At 59.6% G+C, this 19,744-nt stretch overlaps 1 protein-coding gene across 3 annotated transcripts; it reads left to right on the forward strand.

The window, feature by feature from the left end:
* Positions 1-109: 109 nt before the first annotated feature.
* Positions 110-19,703, forward strand: SH2D3C (SH2 domain containing 3C). Of its 3 annotated transcripts, XM_052667341.1 has the most exons (12): positions 110-237; positions 2,058-2,691; positions 6,260-6,299; positions 13,502-13,630; positions 13,803-14,251; positions 15,862-15,986; positions 16,181-16,758; positions 16,959-17,074; positions 17,235-17,406; positions 18,004-18,115; positions 18,793-18,999; positions 19,121-19,703. In XM_052667341.1, exons 1-12 carry the CDS (start codon positions 198-200, stop codon positions 19,294-19,296), a joined length of 2,778 nt encoding a protein of 925 aa, XP_052523301.1. In that variant the 5' UTR covers positions 110-197; the 3' UTR covers positions 19,297-19,703. The 3 variants fall into 3 exon arrangements, with proteins under 3 accessions (XP_052523301.1, XP_052523303.1, XP_052523302.1); XM_052667343.1 differs by lacking the exons at positions 110-237; positions 2,058-2,691 and adding an exon at positions 3,398-3,668; XM_052667342.1 differs by lacking the exons at positions 110-237; positions 2,058-2,691; positions 6,260-6,299 and adding an exon at positions 8,275-8,438.
* The last annotated feature ends 41 nt before the right edge of the window (positions 19,704-19,744 follow it).

A 19,744-nucleotide genomic window follows, 5' to 3' on the forward strand; every position in this document is an offset into this window, starting at 1 on the left:
GGGACAACAGGGGACAGGAGCACAGGGGACAACGGCTGCCACGCGAGCAGATGGCAGCAGCGAGGAGGAAGCGCTGAGTGATTGAGAGAGCAAAGTGAGAGGCGGAGGGGGGACAGGAAGGGAGGAGCAGGCAGGGACAGGCTTCAAGTTTATAAACTTGTCCCTCCCGATCCCTGCAGCCTCCACCAAGCACGGCCATGGCTGAGGGCCAGAAACGAGGGGGCTTCAAGAAATTCAGTAAGTCATATCGGGATGGAGAGGGTGGGTGCTGGGTGCTCACCTGGGCTGCCTGGGTGGGAAGGGGATGTGTGAGTGTGAGCATGGTTACCTCTCGTAAGCAAGAAGTCTTCAGTTTGTTAGGAAACTTGCTGAAGGCTCTGGGGGCTTCCATTCCCACAGCTGCAGCAAGGTCTGGTGCTGATGGCTCTGATGCTGGGGTTGAACTGGGAGCAGTCTGCTTGCACCGGGTGCCAGCATGTGAGAGGGGTGAACCACTGCTGTCATCCCCCAAATCACAGCTCTCAGAGAGCATTTATTCCACTGCATGGCTGGGGCTGCAAGCTGGAGCTGGGGTTGTCCAGGAACCTTCTGTGTGTCCTTCCTGCAGCACAGGGATGGGGTGGATGGTGGGGGGTAAATCCACACTGATGGAGCCGCACTCGGGACAAAGCAATGGGAGCTGAGCACAGAGGAAGTGCTGGTGCCCACCAGGAGGGAGCTGCGATTTTCTCACAGACCTTGGGTTTTCCCCAAAGCCCTCGGAGGCGTCTCCAGCGTGCTGCACGCCGCCAGCCCTGCACTGAGCAGGACCCTGCCTTCACTGCTGCTCCCCGCATTCCTCTGCCTCCATGTGCTGATGCCGGCGCCGGCAGGAGGCCGACCCCTGTGCTCCCCCGGGAGCTGTGTGAGGAACTGAGCAAAACCCATCTCCCACGGCCCCGGCCAAGCTGGGATTTTCCATTGTGGTGGAATGCGGGGAAAATGGGGAAGGCCCCCAGCTTTCCCACCCAGCAGCAGTCCCAGATGCAGAGGATGCTCGGACACTGAGGGGATGTTTAACCTAAAGCAGTTTTGTCATTAACAGAGTCCAGGTCATGAGGTTTTGGCTGTGCAGGAGTGCTTCTGGATTTCAGCAGCCCCTTTGCCCCGTTTGGCAGCAGGGGCACCCTGCAGACTGTGTAGGATGTGGGACCCCAGCACCTAGGCTCCTAGCATGGTACTACTGCAGCACACAGCTTCCTGCCCCTGCAAACCTGGAGGGGAAGAGGCTTTGCACAGAGCCCTGCTGTGTAAGCGTTGCAAAACCCCCGAGGCACCCAGAGCACCAGGCCTCCAGCTGTGCAGCGCTGCTGTGCAGAGCAGTGGCTGCAGCCCAGTTTGCCCCATGTGCTGTCACTGGGGATGCACCACAGCAGCACACAGCACCGAGGTGTGAAATGCAGAGCTTCCCGTCAGGGTTATAAATACTCCTGCAGTGAACGCTGCGAGCTCAGCACTTGCAGGTGGCTACAGGGAGCTGCAAGGAGGCTGTGAGGGGCTGAGCCGAGGAAGTGGGGAGGCAGGAGGCTGCCCACAGCCGGCACTGCTGCACGAACACCACGGGGCCCAGCTGATGGCCAGTTCCTGCTCTGTGCCTGACAGCATGAACACGAGGTACAACCACTGAACCCCAGCACCATGGGGAAATGCAGCGTGTCCCAATTCTCACCCTGGAGGGGGCCCTGCCTGGATCATCTCCAGGAGAGCATGGGGCAAGAGCAGGATGAAGAGATTCGGAGACATTTCTGGCTTTCTCCATTCCCTGCTCACTGAGGCCGAGCGTTTTCTCCTCCATCACTACAGCAACAGTAGGGAAACACAACCACTGTCTTACTCATGGCAGCACAGGATGTTTGTCCTGGATCTGGCACTCTGAGCAGCACTGCCCCAGCCCATGGGGACATCACACTGGGTGGGACCAGCAATGCATGGTGCAGCTGGGCTGGCACCAGGCTGTACAGTGGTGTGGTGCCTGTGCCCAGCTCTGATCCCCTTCCTCTCTCCTTTCTCCTTGTCAGAGTTTTTCAAGTTCAAAGGCTTTGAAAGCCTGAGCAACATTCCCCGTTCCTTCACTCTACGGCGCGTGTCAGTGGTCCCCAGCTCTCCTGAGAGCCTGGGCATGGGTCTGCCTCCTCCCCAGGGCTTCCTGGAAGAGTCCTTCAGCAGCACCCAGGATGATCTCAACACCATGCCCAAGAGCCCTGGTGCCTATGCACGCTCATCAGACATGTACAGCCACATGGGCACCATGCCCAGGCTCAGCTTGGGCAAGGCAGGGAAGAGCCTGGGCAAAGCCAGGGGTACCCAGAGCTGCCGAGAGAAAGGGAAATCCAGGGACAAGATACCCAGCACAGCTGCACTGCCTATCCCCAAGACTCTGAAAATGCCTGGCACACTAAAGCTTGGAAAAGATCCGTCCTCAGTCTCTGGAAAAGCAGAGCAGGAGAAGGAGGAAGCTCTGCCCTCAGGCTCCCCAGGGGCAGAAAAAGCCAGCACAGACCAAGAAACCCCGGGCAACAGCCCCTGCCCTGGGATGGAGGCACCGAGCCCCAGCCTGGCCCCCAGCCCCAATGCAGCAACCGAAGCAGAGACCAAGGATGGGAACTTCCAGGAAAAGGGGCAAGAACACCCCAGCCACAGCTCCCTGGACAGGTATGGCTTTATTGGCTTTGCTCTGTCCAGTTCATACTGCTTGGGTAGGACAAGGGGCTGGGACACAGCAGGATCCCCACGGGATGCACCTGGCCACCAGGACAGCATGACCCTAGCACACTGTGGCCCCTCTCTATGAGAGCAGGGTTTCCTGTGGGATTTCTGCTCCCTCCCATTTCCGGATGGGGTGGAAACACCGCTTGGCCCCGCTCGGCACGGGTGTCCCTTTGTCCTGCCAGCAGCTCTGTCCCAGCACTAGGGCTCACTGCAGAGATCTGCAACCTGCACTGACCCGTCCCAGTCGTCCTTCACTTCCCACTTCCATTCTTTCCTCTCCTCTGTCAAGGCACAGAGGCAATCCTGAAACCCAGTCACCCTGGCTCCATTCCCCCTGCCTGCCAGTGAAACCCCTCCCTAGGTTTTGGGGACCTCAGCCCTCACAGACCCTCAAGAGGGTTGGCTTGTTTAGAGGCTTTGGACTTCAAAACCAACAATACGAATTTTAGCCCCATCCATCAGCTGGGCACAGGGATCAAAGTCATCCCAGCCCAAACATGCATGGAACTGAGGGGCACCGGTGAGAAATGCCGGATTGCCCCCAGTAACAAAGTCCCATCGCACCAGCCCTGTTCTTATCCCCATAATCCCCATTTTGGCCCCAAATTCCCTCTAACTCCGCACCAATGAGGCACACACTGACATCTGGGGGGTTTTGCACGGCGCCGGGATCGGGGCAAGGAAAAGGAATTCGTGCCGGCGGTGGGAACCGGCCTCACATTCCTGCCGGCCGCGAAGGGAGGGCCGGAGGAGGGCTGGGACGGGAAGGAGGAGGGTCCGCCACCGCCCGCGCCCCACGTCCCGGCTCAGAGCCAGGCACGGGAGCGCCCGCAGAGCTTCTCTCCCCATCCCGGAGCTGAGACGCTGGCTGAGCCGATGACAGCGGTGGGCAGGAGGTTTCCCACCCTGGGACAGGGCAGGTAAGGGTCTGACACCCCGGCACGGCGCAGAGGATGGGGAGGGAGAGGAAGGGATGGGAAAAGACTTTGCTTGGGGTGCACAAAGCCTCGATGCAAATGCTGGAGGAGCCACCGAGGGCCCGGCATTTGCTGATGGAAAGAGCGAGAGCATCGCCTGCAGCTGCCAAAACCACAGTTGGCTGTGACCCAGTGCTGGGACAGAGCAGCTTGGGGCTGTGGGTGTCCCTGGGGTTCAGAGTCTGGGGGCTTGGGACTCTGGAGCACCCATGGAGGGTACTTCCTTCCCACAAATGAATTAGCTCCTTGGCTGGCATGAGTGGGAACCAAGCGGCATGGGAACATCTGTCAGCCACCTAGGTGCCTTAGCTCTGGGGACTGCCAGCGTGTGGACTTGGCTCTCCAAAAACTGAGCACCAAATGCCTTTTATATTATCCAGGGCTGCTCTCTTGATGAGCTCGGGCATGTAATTTGCTGGGGAAACTGAGGCACGAGAGTGACTGGAGCAGGGCTTGGCACTGGGGGTCTTTGTGCTCTGCTCCAGGCTCAGGGAGCGGTCGTGCGCTGTGGCCATCCCCATGGCCAGGCTGTGTCGTAGAGTGGGTTGGCGGAAGCAGGGCTGGGACAGTGCTGTTCCCCAGCCCTTCCTCCTGTGCAGGCACTTCCTTGGGGACAGGGACAGTCCCTCCCTGCCAGGACATTGTAGGGGGGGCCAGGGATGGCTGCCCAGAACATGCAGTACAGACATGGGTACTGCATGTACAGAGGGACCATGGAGGGGACAAACGTGGCCCTTGGGCACATTGTCCATTCCTGGAGCATCTCCAAGTCTCCTGGTCAAGTTTCAGGCTCCTAAGGCAAGGTGGGCCGAGGTTGCCCACGCATACGAGTGCTTTTGCAGGGGTACTCCTGCAGAATCAGGCCCCTTTGGAATTGCACTTGGCTGAGACAGAGCAGTGACCAGCCCTGGGGATGCTCAGAGCCGGGCGGTGGCTGGGCAGGAGCAGCAGTGACGCCAGCAGGGACGCAGCAGGGACACAGTGACCAACAGGAGGTGACCCACAGGCAGGTCACCGGGCAGATGTGACTCAGCTTCCCTCCAGGCACAGGAAATCCCACTTCCCGCAGGGCACGGGTAGGGCACTGCTGTTACTGGCAAACCCTGCACAGCACCGCCAGCCCGGAGCTCAAAGGAGGCAGCTCTGCCCTGTGGATGCAGAGGGGAAACTGAGGCACAGTAGCTCCCTTGGGGCTCAGTCCTGCTGTTCAAAGACAAGCAGAGCCTAGGCTCTAATAGGGGGCTGGAACCTCACCATGATGTTCTCCAGCCCAGAGCCGGCACATTTGCAGGTCATCACGATGCTGTTCCGGATCCCAAAGCAGCAGAAACCCCAAGCAGGAGCTTCGAGTCTTAGCAGCTCGGCCACCTCACCGCGCTCTGAAGGCAGCCCTGGAATTTCTCTCAGGCTCTCGCTACCCCAAAAAATGCCGTTTCCTCCAGGAATGCGCAGACCAGGGGGGGCTGCAGCCCCCGCTCTCCCCAGCCGCAGCTGCTGTCGTTCCCCAGCAGCAGCCCCCCCTCCTCACGGCGTCTCCCAGCTGCTCTCATGCTCCTGATTTCCTGCCTGGAGGCCCCCGTCCTCCCGCCGGTTTTTCTCACGGCTCTCACAGCACCAGGCTCTCTCTGCGGCCGTGTGAAAGGCAAACAGGCTGCAGAGGCAGCGCCGGGGTGGGCAGGCAGCCCGCAGCTGCCCGAAGCAGCTGTGCCCCCCTCCAAATGCTCTTCTCACTTTTTCACCCCCAGTTTCCAGTTCCTCTCTCATGCCGCTGCAGCAGGGTGGGCACAGGGAAGAGAAGAATGCAGGGTGGGGGCACCCACAGCTCTCGTGGGGCTCGTGTTGTCCCAGTGCAGAGCCACCAGTGGGTCAACACATGGTGGCTGCCACCTCAGGCATCCCCAGGGCCTCCCTTCCCAGCTCCGTTATAACCTCTCCACCCTCAGACTTCCTCCTGTTTCCATTGGGCTCATCCACAGACACACACAGGTGCACAAAAGGCAGCCACAGCACTGCTAAATCCTCAGGAAAGAGAAAAGCCCTCAGTTTCCTCCATGAAATAATGGCACAGGAGTGGCCAGAGCAGCTGTGTGTCAGGCACTGGGTTCATTGTCATTGGGTTTGTTATCAGTAGGGTTAAGAGTGAACGTGCCAGCAAGGAGAGTGGGAGTTTCAGTCTGAGCCACAGCATCACCCATCCTTCAGTGACCGTTTGATCTCTGTGGAGTTGCACGAAGCTGTAGAGCAGCAGTCAGCAATGCCTGCCCAGGTGATGCATCCCAGCAGCACTCAGTTGTTCTGCCCCTGCACAGCCCCCAGCACCGTGACCTCTGCCCGGCCCTGCTCATCCGGCCCCAAGCTGATTTGGGGAGCGACCCCATAAAAAGGCCCATTCTTTCCTGATCGCATTATGAAGGCTAAGCTGTGTCCCGAGTGGGCACGAGGCAGGCAGCGAGGGCATGGGGCCTTGTGTGCCACCACCTCCTCAGCACAACTTGCTGCCCTTTGCTCATGTGTTTTTCTTTTCCCCCCTCTAGCCACCATGATGGCCTGGAGTCCGGCAGCGAATACGTGAAGGTAAGACCATCACCTTCTCTGGGCTCTCTTTGTCCTCAGAAGACAATTCCTGCCAGAAATCGTGCAAACCATGCATGGTGCCCCCAGCACTGCGCCCTGCATTTTGTGCTCCCCATCACTCGCCACTGCCGCTGCCTCCTCCCTCCACCCCCATGTAGGAAAGGAAGGGTTTGAGCCACTTTCGTGGGGCTGTCACATGAAAGTCGGTGTAAATCTCTCCAAATCTCTTGCTTATCCTCCAGCAAACTATTAACATTCCTGAGGACTCTTCATGTCTGGCCAGAAATTCATTAGCGAGGCGCCTGGCTCCAGAGGAGAGCCGGCCCTTCTGCAGGAGGCTGCTGGCACCGTGGGGTGGGGAAAACTGGGCAGGAGCAGGGTGATGACCACCAGGACGCCGTGTTTTGGGGATGGAGGGCTGGAAAGCTGCCTGTTTCAGCATGCTGCCACATGATGGCCTTCTGGGGGCCTGTTTGAGAAGGGCTGGGGCATCTTACTCCATAGGGAAAGGTCCCTCTGCCAGTGTGTGCACCCAGAGGTGGACACGTTGCATGGCTGGTGAGTTAATGGACTGGTGTGGAGCAGTGGGCACTGCCTATAGGATCGAATCATCTTTTGTTGTCTAAGAGCACGTGCCAGAAGTCATCCATTTGGCTTTATTTCTCACCCACCCCGGCGGTGTCCAATGCAGCCCACGGGCAGCGTGTGTGATTTATACACCACTTCCCTTTGGCTATGGAAGCAGCCCAAAGGCTGCAGCGACAGCAGCTATTTTAGTCCAATAAGTAATAATGTGGAGTGCGTGAGACCGAGTCATCCGAGGCGCTCGGGCTGATTGCAGCCCTGCCTGGTTGGAGTGCTCAGCACCCAGCAGCGCTCAGCCTCGTGCAGGTGAAGGCAGGGAGCTGCAGAACCGCATCGCGCTGTCAGGCTGACGCACGTCCCAGCCAGCCATCGGCTGCAGCCTCCTCTGCTCCTGCGAAGGGGCAGCACGGGCACGGCTCCAGCTTGCTCCATCGGATCCGCCGCGGGAGGGAAGCAGCCGAGCCCTTTGCGGAGGAGCAGCCGTTGCCGGCGTGTGATTCACCGTCGGATCCTCGCAGTGCGGCGTCTCCCATCTGTTCCATCCCCCGGCGCCCGCACTGCTGCTGGGGCTGCGGGCACTCGCGGGCCCCCTGTAATAGAAGGGGCAGAGCTCGGGCCCAGCGAGAGCGTTGAAGCTCTTTGTTCTGTGCTCTGGAGACCCGTATCTCGTCAGCCCTGCCTGCCTCCTCCTTGCCTGGGGATGCGTGGGGCTCGGCTGGATTAATTAGCATCGAGGCCACGCGGGTGGCAGCAAGGACGCCTCCGCTGCTGTCCCCAGGCCCCCAGCGGAAGGAACGTGGAGCCCGACCCCGGGTTCAGCTCACGGAGCAGCGGTGGGGGCTGCGGGGCTCAGAGCCGTCCGCGCCGCCTCGTGCAGCCCGTGAAACCACGGCCTTAATTAAACCAAAGCAGAGCCTTAATTAAACACAACTCGGAGACAGCCGACATGGGAAGCAGACGGCCAGTGTCAGCACTGGGATGAGGAGCGTGAGGAGGGATGGGGTGAGGGACCGAGCGTCCCTTCGCTGCGTGTCACTGGGAAGGGCAGGGGCACAGACGAGGGGCGACGGTCCCCTGGAGGGGCTGCCGCTCCTCCCAGCCGGGACGGATCTCCTCGGGCACTCCGGCTCCTTCAGGACGCAGCTGAGCGGGCCGCCCGAGTCTCCCGGGGACACGCTGCCCCCGACGGGCCGGTTCCCCCGGGGGCGACGAGGTCGGACCCGTGGGTGCCGCCGCGCCGCTCCCCCACGGACGCCGCTTCTCGGCCGCTGAGCGCCGCTGTGGCGGCCGCGGGTCCCGGCGGGGCGGTACGGGGCGGAGCCGCATCCTCGGTGCCTCCCATCTCCGCCGACAAGGGATGAGGTAATCGGGAAAGCGGCTGAAATTGAAGCCCGGCGGCGGCGGCGGCAGCGGCGGTGCAGCCCGGGCCGGGCCGGGTTAGCCCGGGCCGGGCACGCCGCTCCGCTCCTCGCCATGACGGAGCGCTGCAGCCTATGGAGCGCGCTGTCGGCCGCCGCCTGCTGCTTCTACCGCGGCTCCTTCATGCAGGTGCAGGTGAGCGGAGCGGCGCGGATGCCGGCAGCCCGGGGTGCCCGCACGCGGGGCGGGGTGGGGGTCGCGTGGGGCGAAGAGCCCCGGGGGCAGCGCTGACCTTGGGGCCGCTCTCTGTAGGGCGCTGCGTGGCTCGCGGGCGCTTCAAGCCCTCGTGTCCTCGGTGCTTCCCCGCTCAGGTGCTTCGGCTCCGCTATGCGATGGGATACTGAAGCCGAAGCCGGAGCGTCGGACCGGCACTTCTGACGGAGCGGCGGGCGCAGAGCATCGCTCGCCCTCAGCAAGGCCGGTCAGGGGGAGTGCTCGGCTTTAAAGGTGCTTCGGGAGCACCAGCAGGCTCGGCCCCGACGGGCACACAGCTCTGTGGCCTGGGTCTGTCTGTACTGCGGTGTTACAGAGAGCCGGCATCCATCTGTCACCTGTCCTGTGGCACTTCCACCTCTAGACATCCTATTTTTGGATTCTTGGCGTTTTGCACAAGCTGAGAAAGGGACAGAGCGCCAGGAAGCTGTTCCCTCATTTACCCAGTGAGCAAAGGTGCTTAGCAATGTAAGAGCCATGCAGACTCTGACACGAGCTGCTGGCGTGCTGCAAGTTAAAAAGGGTGAGAAGCGCCCAGAGCTGGCAGCCAGCAGAGCTGGCAGTCTGATTCAGTACTGCTCCAGGAGGTGGGTGCTGAGCTGTAGAGATTATGCTGGGTAACTCAGAACCCAGAGGAAGCATTTCAAGTCTTGTCATGATTGCTGCTGGTCTCGGTGCAGAGCCAGGGATTGTGATCGCTGAGTGGGGGCAAATGGAGAGAAGCAGAGGAGCTTCCTCTGGTTGTCAGAGGGCCACCGTGCAACAGCAGGGGATGAGCCCTACCACAGCATCGTGGCGAGCTGCTGCCAGAACAAGGGAGGGACAGGTGGGTGCCTGGCCTTCATGCAGGGATGCAGGAGGGGATGGAGGGCACTCCATCCCGGCCACAGAAACAGTTAAAAGTGAAGCCCTAAGTGCTCACCTGGCTCTGCCAGGTCCTTCACCATCTATTTGTGTCCAAGTGTGCCCAGCAAACACACACTGAAGTCCCCATGAATGACTGGAGCGCTTCCAGCTGACAGCCGCATCCCTGCTCGCCGCCAATGGCAGTGCACCCAGCCTGGGAAGCACTGACATCATTTCTGGCCAATAGCAGCTCTGAAAAGGGATGCAGCAGCAGCAGCCGCCGCCGTCTCAGAGTGAGATAAGTAATATAGAGATGGATGGAGATGTGTGTACACACACACCCCATACCGCACTGGAGATGTGCTCCTCTGCACCACCCCGTAGCATGAGCTGGGCATCCGTCCCACCCTGCAGCATCCTGATGTTCCCAGCTGCACCCCACCCCTGCCAACCAGACATCATTGCTCCAGAGCTGCCACAAAGGAGACCCTTTGGGTGGCCAGGATCACTCCTAAGAAAGGCTTCGAGCACCAGGACGGCTTCTGAGTCCTCGTGCTTTCAGTGGGGAGCAGTGGAGATGTGGCATAGCCAAGAGCTGCCTCCAGTGACCCATGAGATGGGCACGTGCCTTCTCAGAGTCTATTTAAACACCCAGAGTCATTGCAAGACAGTTCAGAGGGAAAAAACTATTTCTCTTCCATAGGGACATCAAAATCAGTAAGATGAACTACATGCAGGTGAGGAGCAACCCCACGACAACCTGATTTTTCCCTCGCTCAGGGTTGACCATTCTCAGGCACACAGGGAGGTCAGGCAGCACTGGGCAGACTGGTGAACACAGCAGACCTGCACCAGGCAAGCAGAGCAGCGCTCAGCTTTGTTAGCATGCTGGCTGCCTCGACAAGGATGTTTGTTTTAAAATCCTTTGCTGTGAAGTAGCCCATCGTCCAATGCAGAGCTAAGCAGAGAAAAAGGCTCTTTGGTGACTCTGAGGCTTTGCCCATACACCTGCTCCAAGTGGCTTCTTAATCCATTCCCTCCTAGTTCTGCTTCCCAGGCCCCACGTCTGCTCCAACAGCAGGAGTTGGGGGTTGGAAGAGCAACAGTAAGGGCTGGGATTTCCCCAGTGAAGGTCCCATTTCAGGGCAGGCAGCAGGAGAGTGAGAGCAGCTGCACGCTGTGCCCTGAGGATAGCCAGGAGATGTTATCGCGGGGTGGGTGGGTGCTCTACACCTTGCTCTCCACGCTGACTTCATCTTCAGCTGCTTCAGGTCTGGGAGGGGGGAGCTGGGAAGCAGGCTGCAAATTACTCCTGTTTCATAAGAGCACCTTTGCAAGGAGAGAAAGCCAAGTGCCAGATTTTGGAGCTCTCCTCACGCCAGGCAGAGCCACTGTTTTACACAGACCACAGCTGTCAGCATCCTCCACCCCCCAGCTCTTGCCCTTTGGCTGCCAATTCTAGTCCATAGCTGCGACCAGAGGTGCTTCCTCTGCCAAGAAAGCAGCAGGTAGAGGGAAGGAGGAGAGCAGGGATGGAGTGCCCAGGGAATCCCCTCCTGGTGAGCCTTGCTGTACCCGCAGCTCATGAAACAGCCTGCCTGCTGCTGAATGTGATGGAAGAGCTTTCCTTTCACCAGCCAAACCACCTTGGCTGCTGGTTAGGATTCCTCAGGCAGAGTTTGGCACCATCTCTGGCAGCTCCTGAGCTGGTTTGGCTGGTTTGGGGATCCGCTCTCACCCCTGTCCCATCCCACTCAGCAGGAGGAAGCGCTGGGGCTCTGAGCAGGCAACCAGCATCACGCACTTGAGCTGAGCGCTGGTGGAAGTTGAGGATTTTCTCCACAGCCAACTCTCTAGCATGCAAGACCTCACATCGGGCTGTACATCTTTTGATGTGCTCTTGGCACAGCAGAGAGCACCGAGCGGTGCCCTTTTCAGCTCAGTGCTCGCACATCCGCTTACACGCTGCTGACAGTGCCGGGCCGGCCGCCTCGCCATGCCAGCTGGCAGCCACACACAGCCTCCTCTGAGACATGGCACCAAGCAGAGCAGCACGAAGCCGACGTAAAGCATGAGGACAGCCCCCAGAGTGCCACCGTACCAAAGAAGAGGGCTCCCCGTGCATCAGGGTCCTGGTTGGAGTGGCTGCAGTCACCGAATGATGGCTTTTTGTAAAAGTTGGATGGGACCTCATTTCCCAGCCAAGCAGCTGAAGGGACAGTGCCCATCACGTGGCTTAGGGTCCCTTTGCTCACAGCTGTCCTTGCTGCTCTGACTGCAGGGCACAAAGCCCTGTATGCCTCTCCCCAGCTCAGCACCTGGCGCGGCTGCCAGCCGGCTGCTGCCCAAATCCCAGCTTGGAGACGCCAGGCGCAGCTCAGCTGGGTTTGCGTTTGTTATCCTGTGCATTTGATGGGGAGGATTTGGGAGAAAACCCAGATGTACAGCATGGAGCAGGGTGGGTGCTAATCCCTTCTTTGGGGGCATCAGCTCCAAAGCTCTCCCAGCAACAATGTGGCTCAGCAGGGACCCTCAGATCCCATGCAGGCAGCAGCCTGGTGCTTGGGGCCGGCAGCACTGCGGGGCGCTGCTGCAGCACGGGGCACCCATGGCTGCTCACACCAAGCAAAGTGTTGTCATGGAAACGGCATCTGCTTCAGCCTCAGCCCCCCAGGATGCAGCCAGACTCAGCAGCATCCGCCAGTGACCATTTATTTTTCATAGAGTTCAGCTGTGCCACATGGCTTTGTCTCCTCGAGGGCCCCGGGGCAGCAGAGGTGCTCAGGAGTATGCGACCCACATGTCTCATGTTCACATCTCCGCTGCTCCAGCAAGCAGAACCCTCCTCTGGGGAGGAACTGAAGCCAGAGGAGCACTCCCGAGTTTGTTCACTTTCACTTCCACTACCCTAATATTTATTTTTAAAAAAAAACTCATTAGCAGTTTGGAAGGGAGGAACAGAAGCAGGTCCAGGCTGGTGAGGGCAAGCCCTGGAGAGCTTGGGCCATCGCGCTGTTCTTCCCCTGCCTCCTCCTCCCACCTCCCCAGCCTGGAGCCTTGTCCCTGGGATGGGATTGCTGCCCAGCTTGGCTGATACACACAGCTCCAGGATGGGGAGGTGGTGGGCAGGGGGACAGTGAGTCTCAGGAGCAGAGGGCACAGGCTGGGAGATCAGCTCTGTGCTACGAGAAGCAGAAACTGGCTGAGGAAACAGGATGAGGTGCTGTGCAAAGAGCCTGCTCTGAGACTGAAGCCCCTGGTGGTCCAGGGAACAATGCAAAGCCAGCTATGTGTGCCAGAGCAGTGCCACTGGGCACCAGCTTCAAGCTCACAGGCACCAGCGGTGCTACTCTAACAAGCACCACGGATCCAAGGAGCTGGAGCCAGGCCACTGAGCCACCTGAGCTCACACAAGCAACACTGACATGGGTGGAAGCATGCATCAAAGGGCTCAGGGGCTGCCAGCACAACAGGACACCCCAGTAGCCCCAGCCAAACTGCTGTGCTGGTGGCATACACATCCCCCTCTCACACATGTCATGCCCTCAGGGAATGCCCCCACTGTGGTGGCAGGGAGCGTGGCTGAGGGAAGGGTGACGCCATCCTTATCTCCCCAGGGAAGGGAGGAGGGGAAATTGCATCCTCCAGGCTCAGGTGCACCAGTGCTGGTAAGAGCTCATTTCGATGCAGAAGGTTTCCTTTACATTTGTCATTACTATTCACGCTGCTGTCAGGCTAAACACAGCCGAGTTAACCCTTTGGAGGAGGATGTCTCTGGGAGGAGGAACAACGCGAGTTTCCTCCTGGAGAAGTGCTTCCCACAGTGGTTCAGCCCAGGATGTGCAGGACAGGGAGCTGGGCAGGCATTTGTGCCCAGGTCTCTTCCTGGTAGGTGACATCAGGAACATTCCTCCCTGGGGGATCCGTGCAGTCCCAGCACACAGGCGCTGCCCTTGGGATTCACCAGCACCCAAGGGCCAGTCCTTTCCTTCCCAGACCCTGCAGCCAACGTATCCGGTGGATGTGGAAGGCACCGGTAGTGGGAAGGATAGGGGACAGCATCCCTCAGACCCTGCAAGGAAGTGGCTGCGCTGCTTGTGGCAGAACCCCAGCTGATGCTTTCTCTCTTCGCTCTACAGTTCTCCAAGGAGAAATACATCCTTGACTCGTCACCGGAGAAACTTCACAAGGAGCTGGAAGAGGAGCTGAAGCTGAGCAGCACCGACCTGCGCAGCCACGCGTGGTACCACGGCCGCATCCCGCGGGAGGTGAGGATGGGGAGGGGGGGGGGGGCTGCGTGGGTTTGCAACGGGGAAACTCCTGAAACTCACAGCCAGGATGAGGGGAACGGTCTGAATAACAGCCCTGGTGGAGCATCCACCTCTGTCCGCCAGTGCAGCCAACAGGGCCGTGCCTGAGCCGCTGCCCCATCCCTGCCAGGTCTCAGAGAGTCTCGTGCAGAGGAACGGCGACTTCCTCATCCGCGACTCGCTCACCAGTTTGGGTGACTACGTGCTGACGTGCCGCTGGCGCAACGAGCCCCTGCACTTCAAGATCAACAAGGTGACGGTGAAGTCCAGCGACAGCCGGAGCCGCGTGCAGTACCTCTTTGAGCAGGAGAGCTTTGACAACGTGCCCGCCCTCGTCCGCTTCTACGTGGGCAATCGCAAGGCCATCTCCGAACAGAGCGGTGCCATCGTCTACTGCCCCATCAACCGCACCTTCCCCCTGCGCTACCTGGAGGCCAGCTATGGGCTCGCCAATGGCAAGCACGGGGGGTCCCACAGCCCGGCCTCCCAGAAGGGAGGGCACATCAAGAGGAGGAGCATCACCATGACAGACGGGCTGACGGCCGACAAGATCACCAGGGCCGAAGGGTGCTCCACCAGGTGGGTGCAGGGGGTCGGTCCTCGAGGATGAGGCAGGAGCAGGGCTTGGGGGTGGAAGCGGCCACAGTGCAGATATGGAAACCAGCGGGGGCACAGGGAGAGGAGCCAGTACCCAGCTGGAAGTGGGGCTTTCTCCCAGGCTGGCTGCCAGCCATGCTGAACCACTGCAGTGCGCAGTGAGCGCACAGCTTGCCATCACACAGGCCAGAAGGCAGAGGGTGTTTTATATCACCCAGTCCAGGATTGCCTGCGTGTCAGAGCTTGTCAGAGCTCTCCCAGGCTGATGCAGGAGTGTTAGCCAGCACCATGAGGGCATTTGGTGGCTTGCTTCTGACCCAACTTCATTTTAGAGCCTTTTCCACTGGGGTATTTGCAAGGAATTACTAAGAGGAGATGACAGAGCTGTGTGGATGGGGTCTGCACCGCCACACTGAGCCTGTAATGAGGCTGCCCAGGTCACACACACCTTGCAACAGCCAGGTTTCACATGGGGTGAAGGAGATTTCCTTCATATGGCTTCCTCTTGGCAGCCTCAGGATGCCCGGGCCCCAGGGAAGGCAGAGCACACTTACACCCCTGCACAGAGGCCAGGGGACCTGCATCACCACGTGTCCCCAGCGGGCACAGCCTGTCCACCTGTCTGCAAGCCAGGTTGCCTTTTCGCCACCCCAACCTTCTCAGCCCCAGGGCAGGGTGGGAACACACCAGCAGAAAACAGGCAACCGAACTGTTACTGCAGGGAGAACAGAAACACCTGGGCTTTCAGGAGAACATACACACATCCAGAAGAGCCCAAACCCATCAGCCTTTCCTCATCGCTCACGTTTTCCCCAGATTTCTCATCATCACAGCTGTTCTCCCATCCTGCTCCCACCACAGACACGCAGAGCTCCGGGCTGCAAACACATCACAGCAGCCTATGCCAGGGAGGGCAGATTGCCTGCCCTGCTTTCTTGCAGTGCTCACATTGCTCAGCCCACCACAGCAACTTTTGCAACACCACTGACTCACGGTGTTTGTGTCAGGCTATAACCACTGCCCCAATGGCACAAGACCTCCTAGCTTGCTACAGAAGCATACATGCAGCTCAACACCACACCATCTCCCAGCTCTCACTGTGAGCCGGCTGGGCATTCATCCAGCTTCAGGCACGTTGCATTGCTCCCCAGCTTTGGGAGAGAACAACAAAGCTCATCTAGCTGCCATGCAGCTCTTAGATTTAAAAACACACCCAGCATGAGATATTGCCTTGCACCCACGCACCACAATGCTAGAAAACTTTCCCACTCCTATGCTGGACCTCACAGCATCCTGGATTCATCCCATCCCATGTTATCCCAGTACCTTGCCATCAAGGTGCCCTTTTCTCTTCCCAGGACCAGGCTCCTTGCAGGTAGGGCTGGCTCTGCATTTTGTAGGCACTGGCCCCTTCTGCTCCAGCTGCGGGGTGAGATGCCCTGCTCATGGCTCCAGCTGAGCTCATTATGGGCTCAACTCGTTGCTGTGGTAATAGAAGATATTGATGCCTGTAGGGAGGAGAGTCACAACCCCTCCACCTTTGCTCTGGCACTAAATTCAGAGTCTGATGCTTCCTTCTTCCCCTTCCCCAGCGTGTCCCTGCCACACCACAGGGACATCATCCGCAACTGTGCTGTCAGCGTGGACCAGATCCAGGACCTGCACTCCCCAATGTCACCCATCTCAGAGAACCCCACCTCACCTGCATACAGCACAGGTAGGCATCACCCCACTGGGCACAGCGGGATGCGGCTCAGGCTGAGCTCAGCGCAGACATGAGCCTGGGAAGGGGGCAGAGCTGGCTGCAAAGACAAGCCCCTGGGCATGGAGCATTGCCCTCCATACTCAGCGCATCCTTGGTGTGTGCATACCTCCAGGCTCTGCTGACAAGTTCTCTCCTACTCCTTGCAGTGACACGGCTAAAGCCTCATACCTGCCAAGCAGCTGGGATCACCCCGGCCTCCCCGGTCATCAGAAGGTCCAGTGAGCCCCAGCTGTGCCCGAGTAGCAGCAACAAACCTCTGCCGGACCCTGCGCACAGCACCCACTCCACGCCATGCCACGGCTACGCCCGCGCCTCCCCCTCTCCCTCTGTGAACAGCTACAGTGACCCCGACACGGGGCACTACTGCCAGCTGCACCCCACCTCACCCGTCAGCAGAGAGCGGCCGGCTCACGACACCAAGCAGCTGCCGGCAAAGAGCTACGTGGAAAGGCTAAAGGTGGAGGAAGGGCAGAGAGGGACTGTGGAGAACGGCTCTGGGGAAGCGGAGGCAGGGCAGAGGCTGAAAGGAGAGCGGGACTTTGCGGGCTTTGTGCCCCCCACGGTGGAGACGTGCTCCTCCTTCAACCCGGCAGCATTCCAGTCCCTGCTCATCCCCCTGGAGAACAAGCCCCTGGAGATGGCTGTGCTCAAGAAGGTGAAAGAGCTGCTGGCGGATGTGGATGCGAAGACACTGGCCAAACACATCACCAAAGTGGACTGTCTGGTACGGCGGGGCCAGGCGGGAGGGACGGGCACTGCTGCCCTCCATTTGCTCCAGGTTACATGGGAAACAGCGCCCCTGAGCCCTGGAATGCCTGAGCATCCCTGTTCTCTGTCAGCCCGCATCAGCTGGCAGAGGCTGGGCTGGGGCAAAGGACTGCCCGAGGCCGCTCGGCTCTAATCACCTCTCACCTTTCTTGCCAGGTTGCTCGGATATTGGGTGTAACTGCAGAGATGCAGCGGCTCATGGGGGTGAGCTCCGGCATGGAGCTGCTCACCCTGCCCCATGGCCACCAGCTTCGGCTCGACCTGCTGGAACGGTATGGCACAACCCAGCTCCCCTGGGGTGCCCCAGTTCGGCACAGGGGGACATCACACCTCCTGGGGTCCTGCTGAACCCCCATGCTGGGGCAGTGGCAGGAGAACCCCCAGCTCTTTGCCCCCATGCTGAGCCCTGCTCTGCCTCTCGCCCTGAAACAGGTTCCACACCATGTCCATCATGATCGCCGTGGACATTCTGGGCTGCACGGGCAGCACAGAGGAGCGGGCAGCCCTGCTCCACAAAACCATCCAGCTGGCTGCCGAGCTGAAGAGCACCATGGGCAACATGTTCAGTTTTGCGGCTGTGATGAACGCCCTGGAAATGGCACAGGTACGGGGATGCTACCTTCGTCCCCGTGGCCTGAGCTCAGCCCATTTCCTCAACGCCCCCTGCCCCATGGCCCACCATTGGGGTGGGAGGAGGGGGACCACGGCCCAGCAGAGTTGTGGGGCCACATCTGCTGAGGAGTAAGCAGAGAAGAGAAAGAGCCATCCCCTCTGTGGAGCAGACAGCCAGTGCTGCCAGGATGTGATTGTTTGTCAGTGGTTGGGCTTTTTGTTTTGTGCTGGGTTCTGTTCCTGAGAGGAAATGAATCTACCCTCCAGTACAATACAAATCAGTCTCAAGGCCGTGGCAGCAGCGTCTCCGGGCCACACTGCTCCCTTTGGAAGATGAAAGATTAAAATTCAATTTTAAATCGAGCCCAGCTGGGAAGCCTTACTTCCTGCCTTCAGAGGCAGTGGAACGGCTGCTCCCTCCCTGCATCTCATCTTCAAGGCCTCTGCGGCACGGGGAGGCTGCTGTCCTGGGGCATGGCAGGAGAAAAAGCACTGAGCCCGGCCATGCAGTCTCTGGCCATGAGTGCCTGCAGCAGAAGCTGTGGTCGTGGTGCCAAGGCTCAGAAGCAGCACTTCCCTCTGCTTGCAGATCGCACGGCTGGAGCAGACCTGGATGGTGTTGCGGCAGCGGCACACAGAGGGTGCCATCCTCTATGAGAAGAAGCTGAAGCCATTCCTGAAGAGCCTGAATGAAGGGAAAGGTGAGAAGGGCAGCTCCTGGTTCAGCCAAGCATATCCTTGCTGGGGGGGGGGGCACGTTGGAGAGCTGTGTCCCTCTCCCAGCAGGGCCAGACACTTCCCGCCTGCTTCTATGCAGCCCCAGCAGCGCCTGCTTGGCCTCAGCTGCCCCTTCTTTCCCAGGGAAGCATTTCATAACTAAATAAAACCAGCAGCTGGGCACAAACATGGCTCAGCCGAGCCAAATCCTTGTGCTCGCATGGCAATGCGTGCCAAGCCAAGGGGACAGCGGCCAGTTGTGGGCAGGGAGGATGAAAAGCTGCATCTCCCTCACACGCAGCACCCTGGGATCTGCTCGCCCACTGCTCACCCACTGCTGCAGCCCTGGGACACACAGACTGCCAGAGCAGGAACAGCAATGCTTCTCTCCTGGGCACAAGCAGAAAGGCTGGTGCTGGATGAAATGATGGCCTCAAGCAGAGCCTTCTTCAGAACCACAGCCATGTCTGTGCTGCAGCTGAGCCAGAACTCTGTCCCAGGAGTGTGGTGGCAGCCCAGCTCCATAGGGCTGTGTTGTCATGGGAGTGCTGTGTGGGTCCGGGGCAGACAGGGTGCAAGATGAGGAGGATGGGGGGGCACTGAGCCATGTACCCACCAGCGTCAGGGTCATGAGTGGTGCTCACGGAGCCTCTCTCTGCAGAAGGGCCACCGCTGACCAACACCACCTTTCCCCACGTCATGCCCCTGGTGACTCTTCTGGAGCGGGACGACGCGCTGATGGACAGCCCTGAGCCCTGGGAGGCCACGGACAATGGCGTGGAGGTGGTCATGGCCCACCTGGAAGCTGCACGGATGGTGGCCCATCACGGCGGTCTGTACCACACCAACGCCGAGGTGAAGCTGCAGGGTAAGCAAGATGGGGATGGGGTTGGCCCTTTTCCCTTCACCCGTGGCAGTGCTGGATGGAACATCCCGCAGGTGCAGGGTCCTCATCCCGTCTCCATGGGACTGACTTTCCTTCCCTGCAGGTTTCCAGGGCAGACCGGAACTGTTGGAGATCTTCAGCACCGAATTCCAGCTGCGGCTGCTCTGGGGCAGCCGTGGGGCTGAGAGCAGCCAGGCTGAACGCTACGAGAAGTTCGACAAGGTCCTTACTGCCCTGTCCCACAAGCTGGAGCCGGCAGTGCGCTTCAGCGAGCTGTAACCCCCCCCAGCAATGGAAAGCCTCTCCATGAGGGACACAGTGGCAATGTGGGGACAAGGAGGAGGAACAGCAGCCACTTCCCATCTGCCACTCACCTCCCTGGCACTGCCACTCCAGGGGATGGGGACAGCGTCCATCACCCAGCCCTGCTGCAGTCCATGGCTGCATGGTGCCCCTCTCCTCCTCCTTCAGGTTCCTTCCCTTCCCATCTCCCTCTCGCCCATGGCTGCTGGGTCCCACTTGTAAATATGTTTTCACGGTCATTTCTGGATGTACAGATTCGCGGACAGTTCCTGGTGTAAATACTTAGGCTCATGCATTTTGTCCTGTAAATACGTGTACATAGCTCACGGCCTTGGTTCTTACATACAATAAACTTTTACGCTCTCTCTGGAGGCACTCCTCCACACCGGCACGCCGTGGTTGCTCATTGCTGGAGGGAGATTGA

Source organism: Tympanuchus pallidicinctus, unplaced genomic scaffold, assembly GCF_026119805.1.
Source record: "Tympanuchus pallidicinctus isolate F22 unplaced genomic scaffold, pur_lepc_1.0 scaffold8, whole genome shotgun sequence".
Lineage (NCBI taxonomy): Eukaryota > Metazoa > Chordata > Aves > Galliformes > Phasianidae > Tympanuchus > Tympanuchus pallidicinctus.

Coding starts and splice junctions, on each gene's coding strand:
- SH2D3C (XM_052667341.1), top strand. CDS start 198: ATGGCTGAGGGCCAGAAACGAGGGGGCTTCAAGAAATTCA. Junction 238..2,057: donor AGGGGGCTTCAAGAAATTCA/GTAAGTCATATC, acceptor TCTCCTTGTCAG/AGTTTTTCAAGTTCAAAGGC. Junction 16,759..16,958: donor TCACCAAAGTGGACTGTCTG/GTACGGCGGGGC, acceptor CTTTCTTGCCAG/GTTGCTCGGATATTGGGTGT.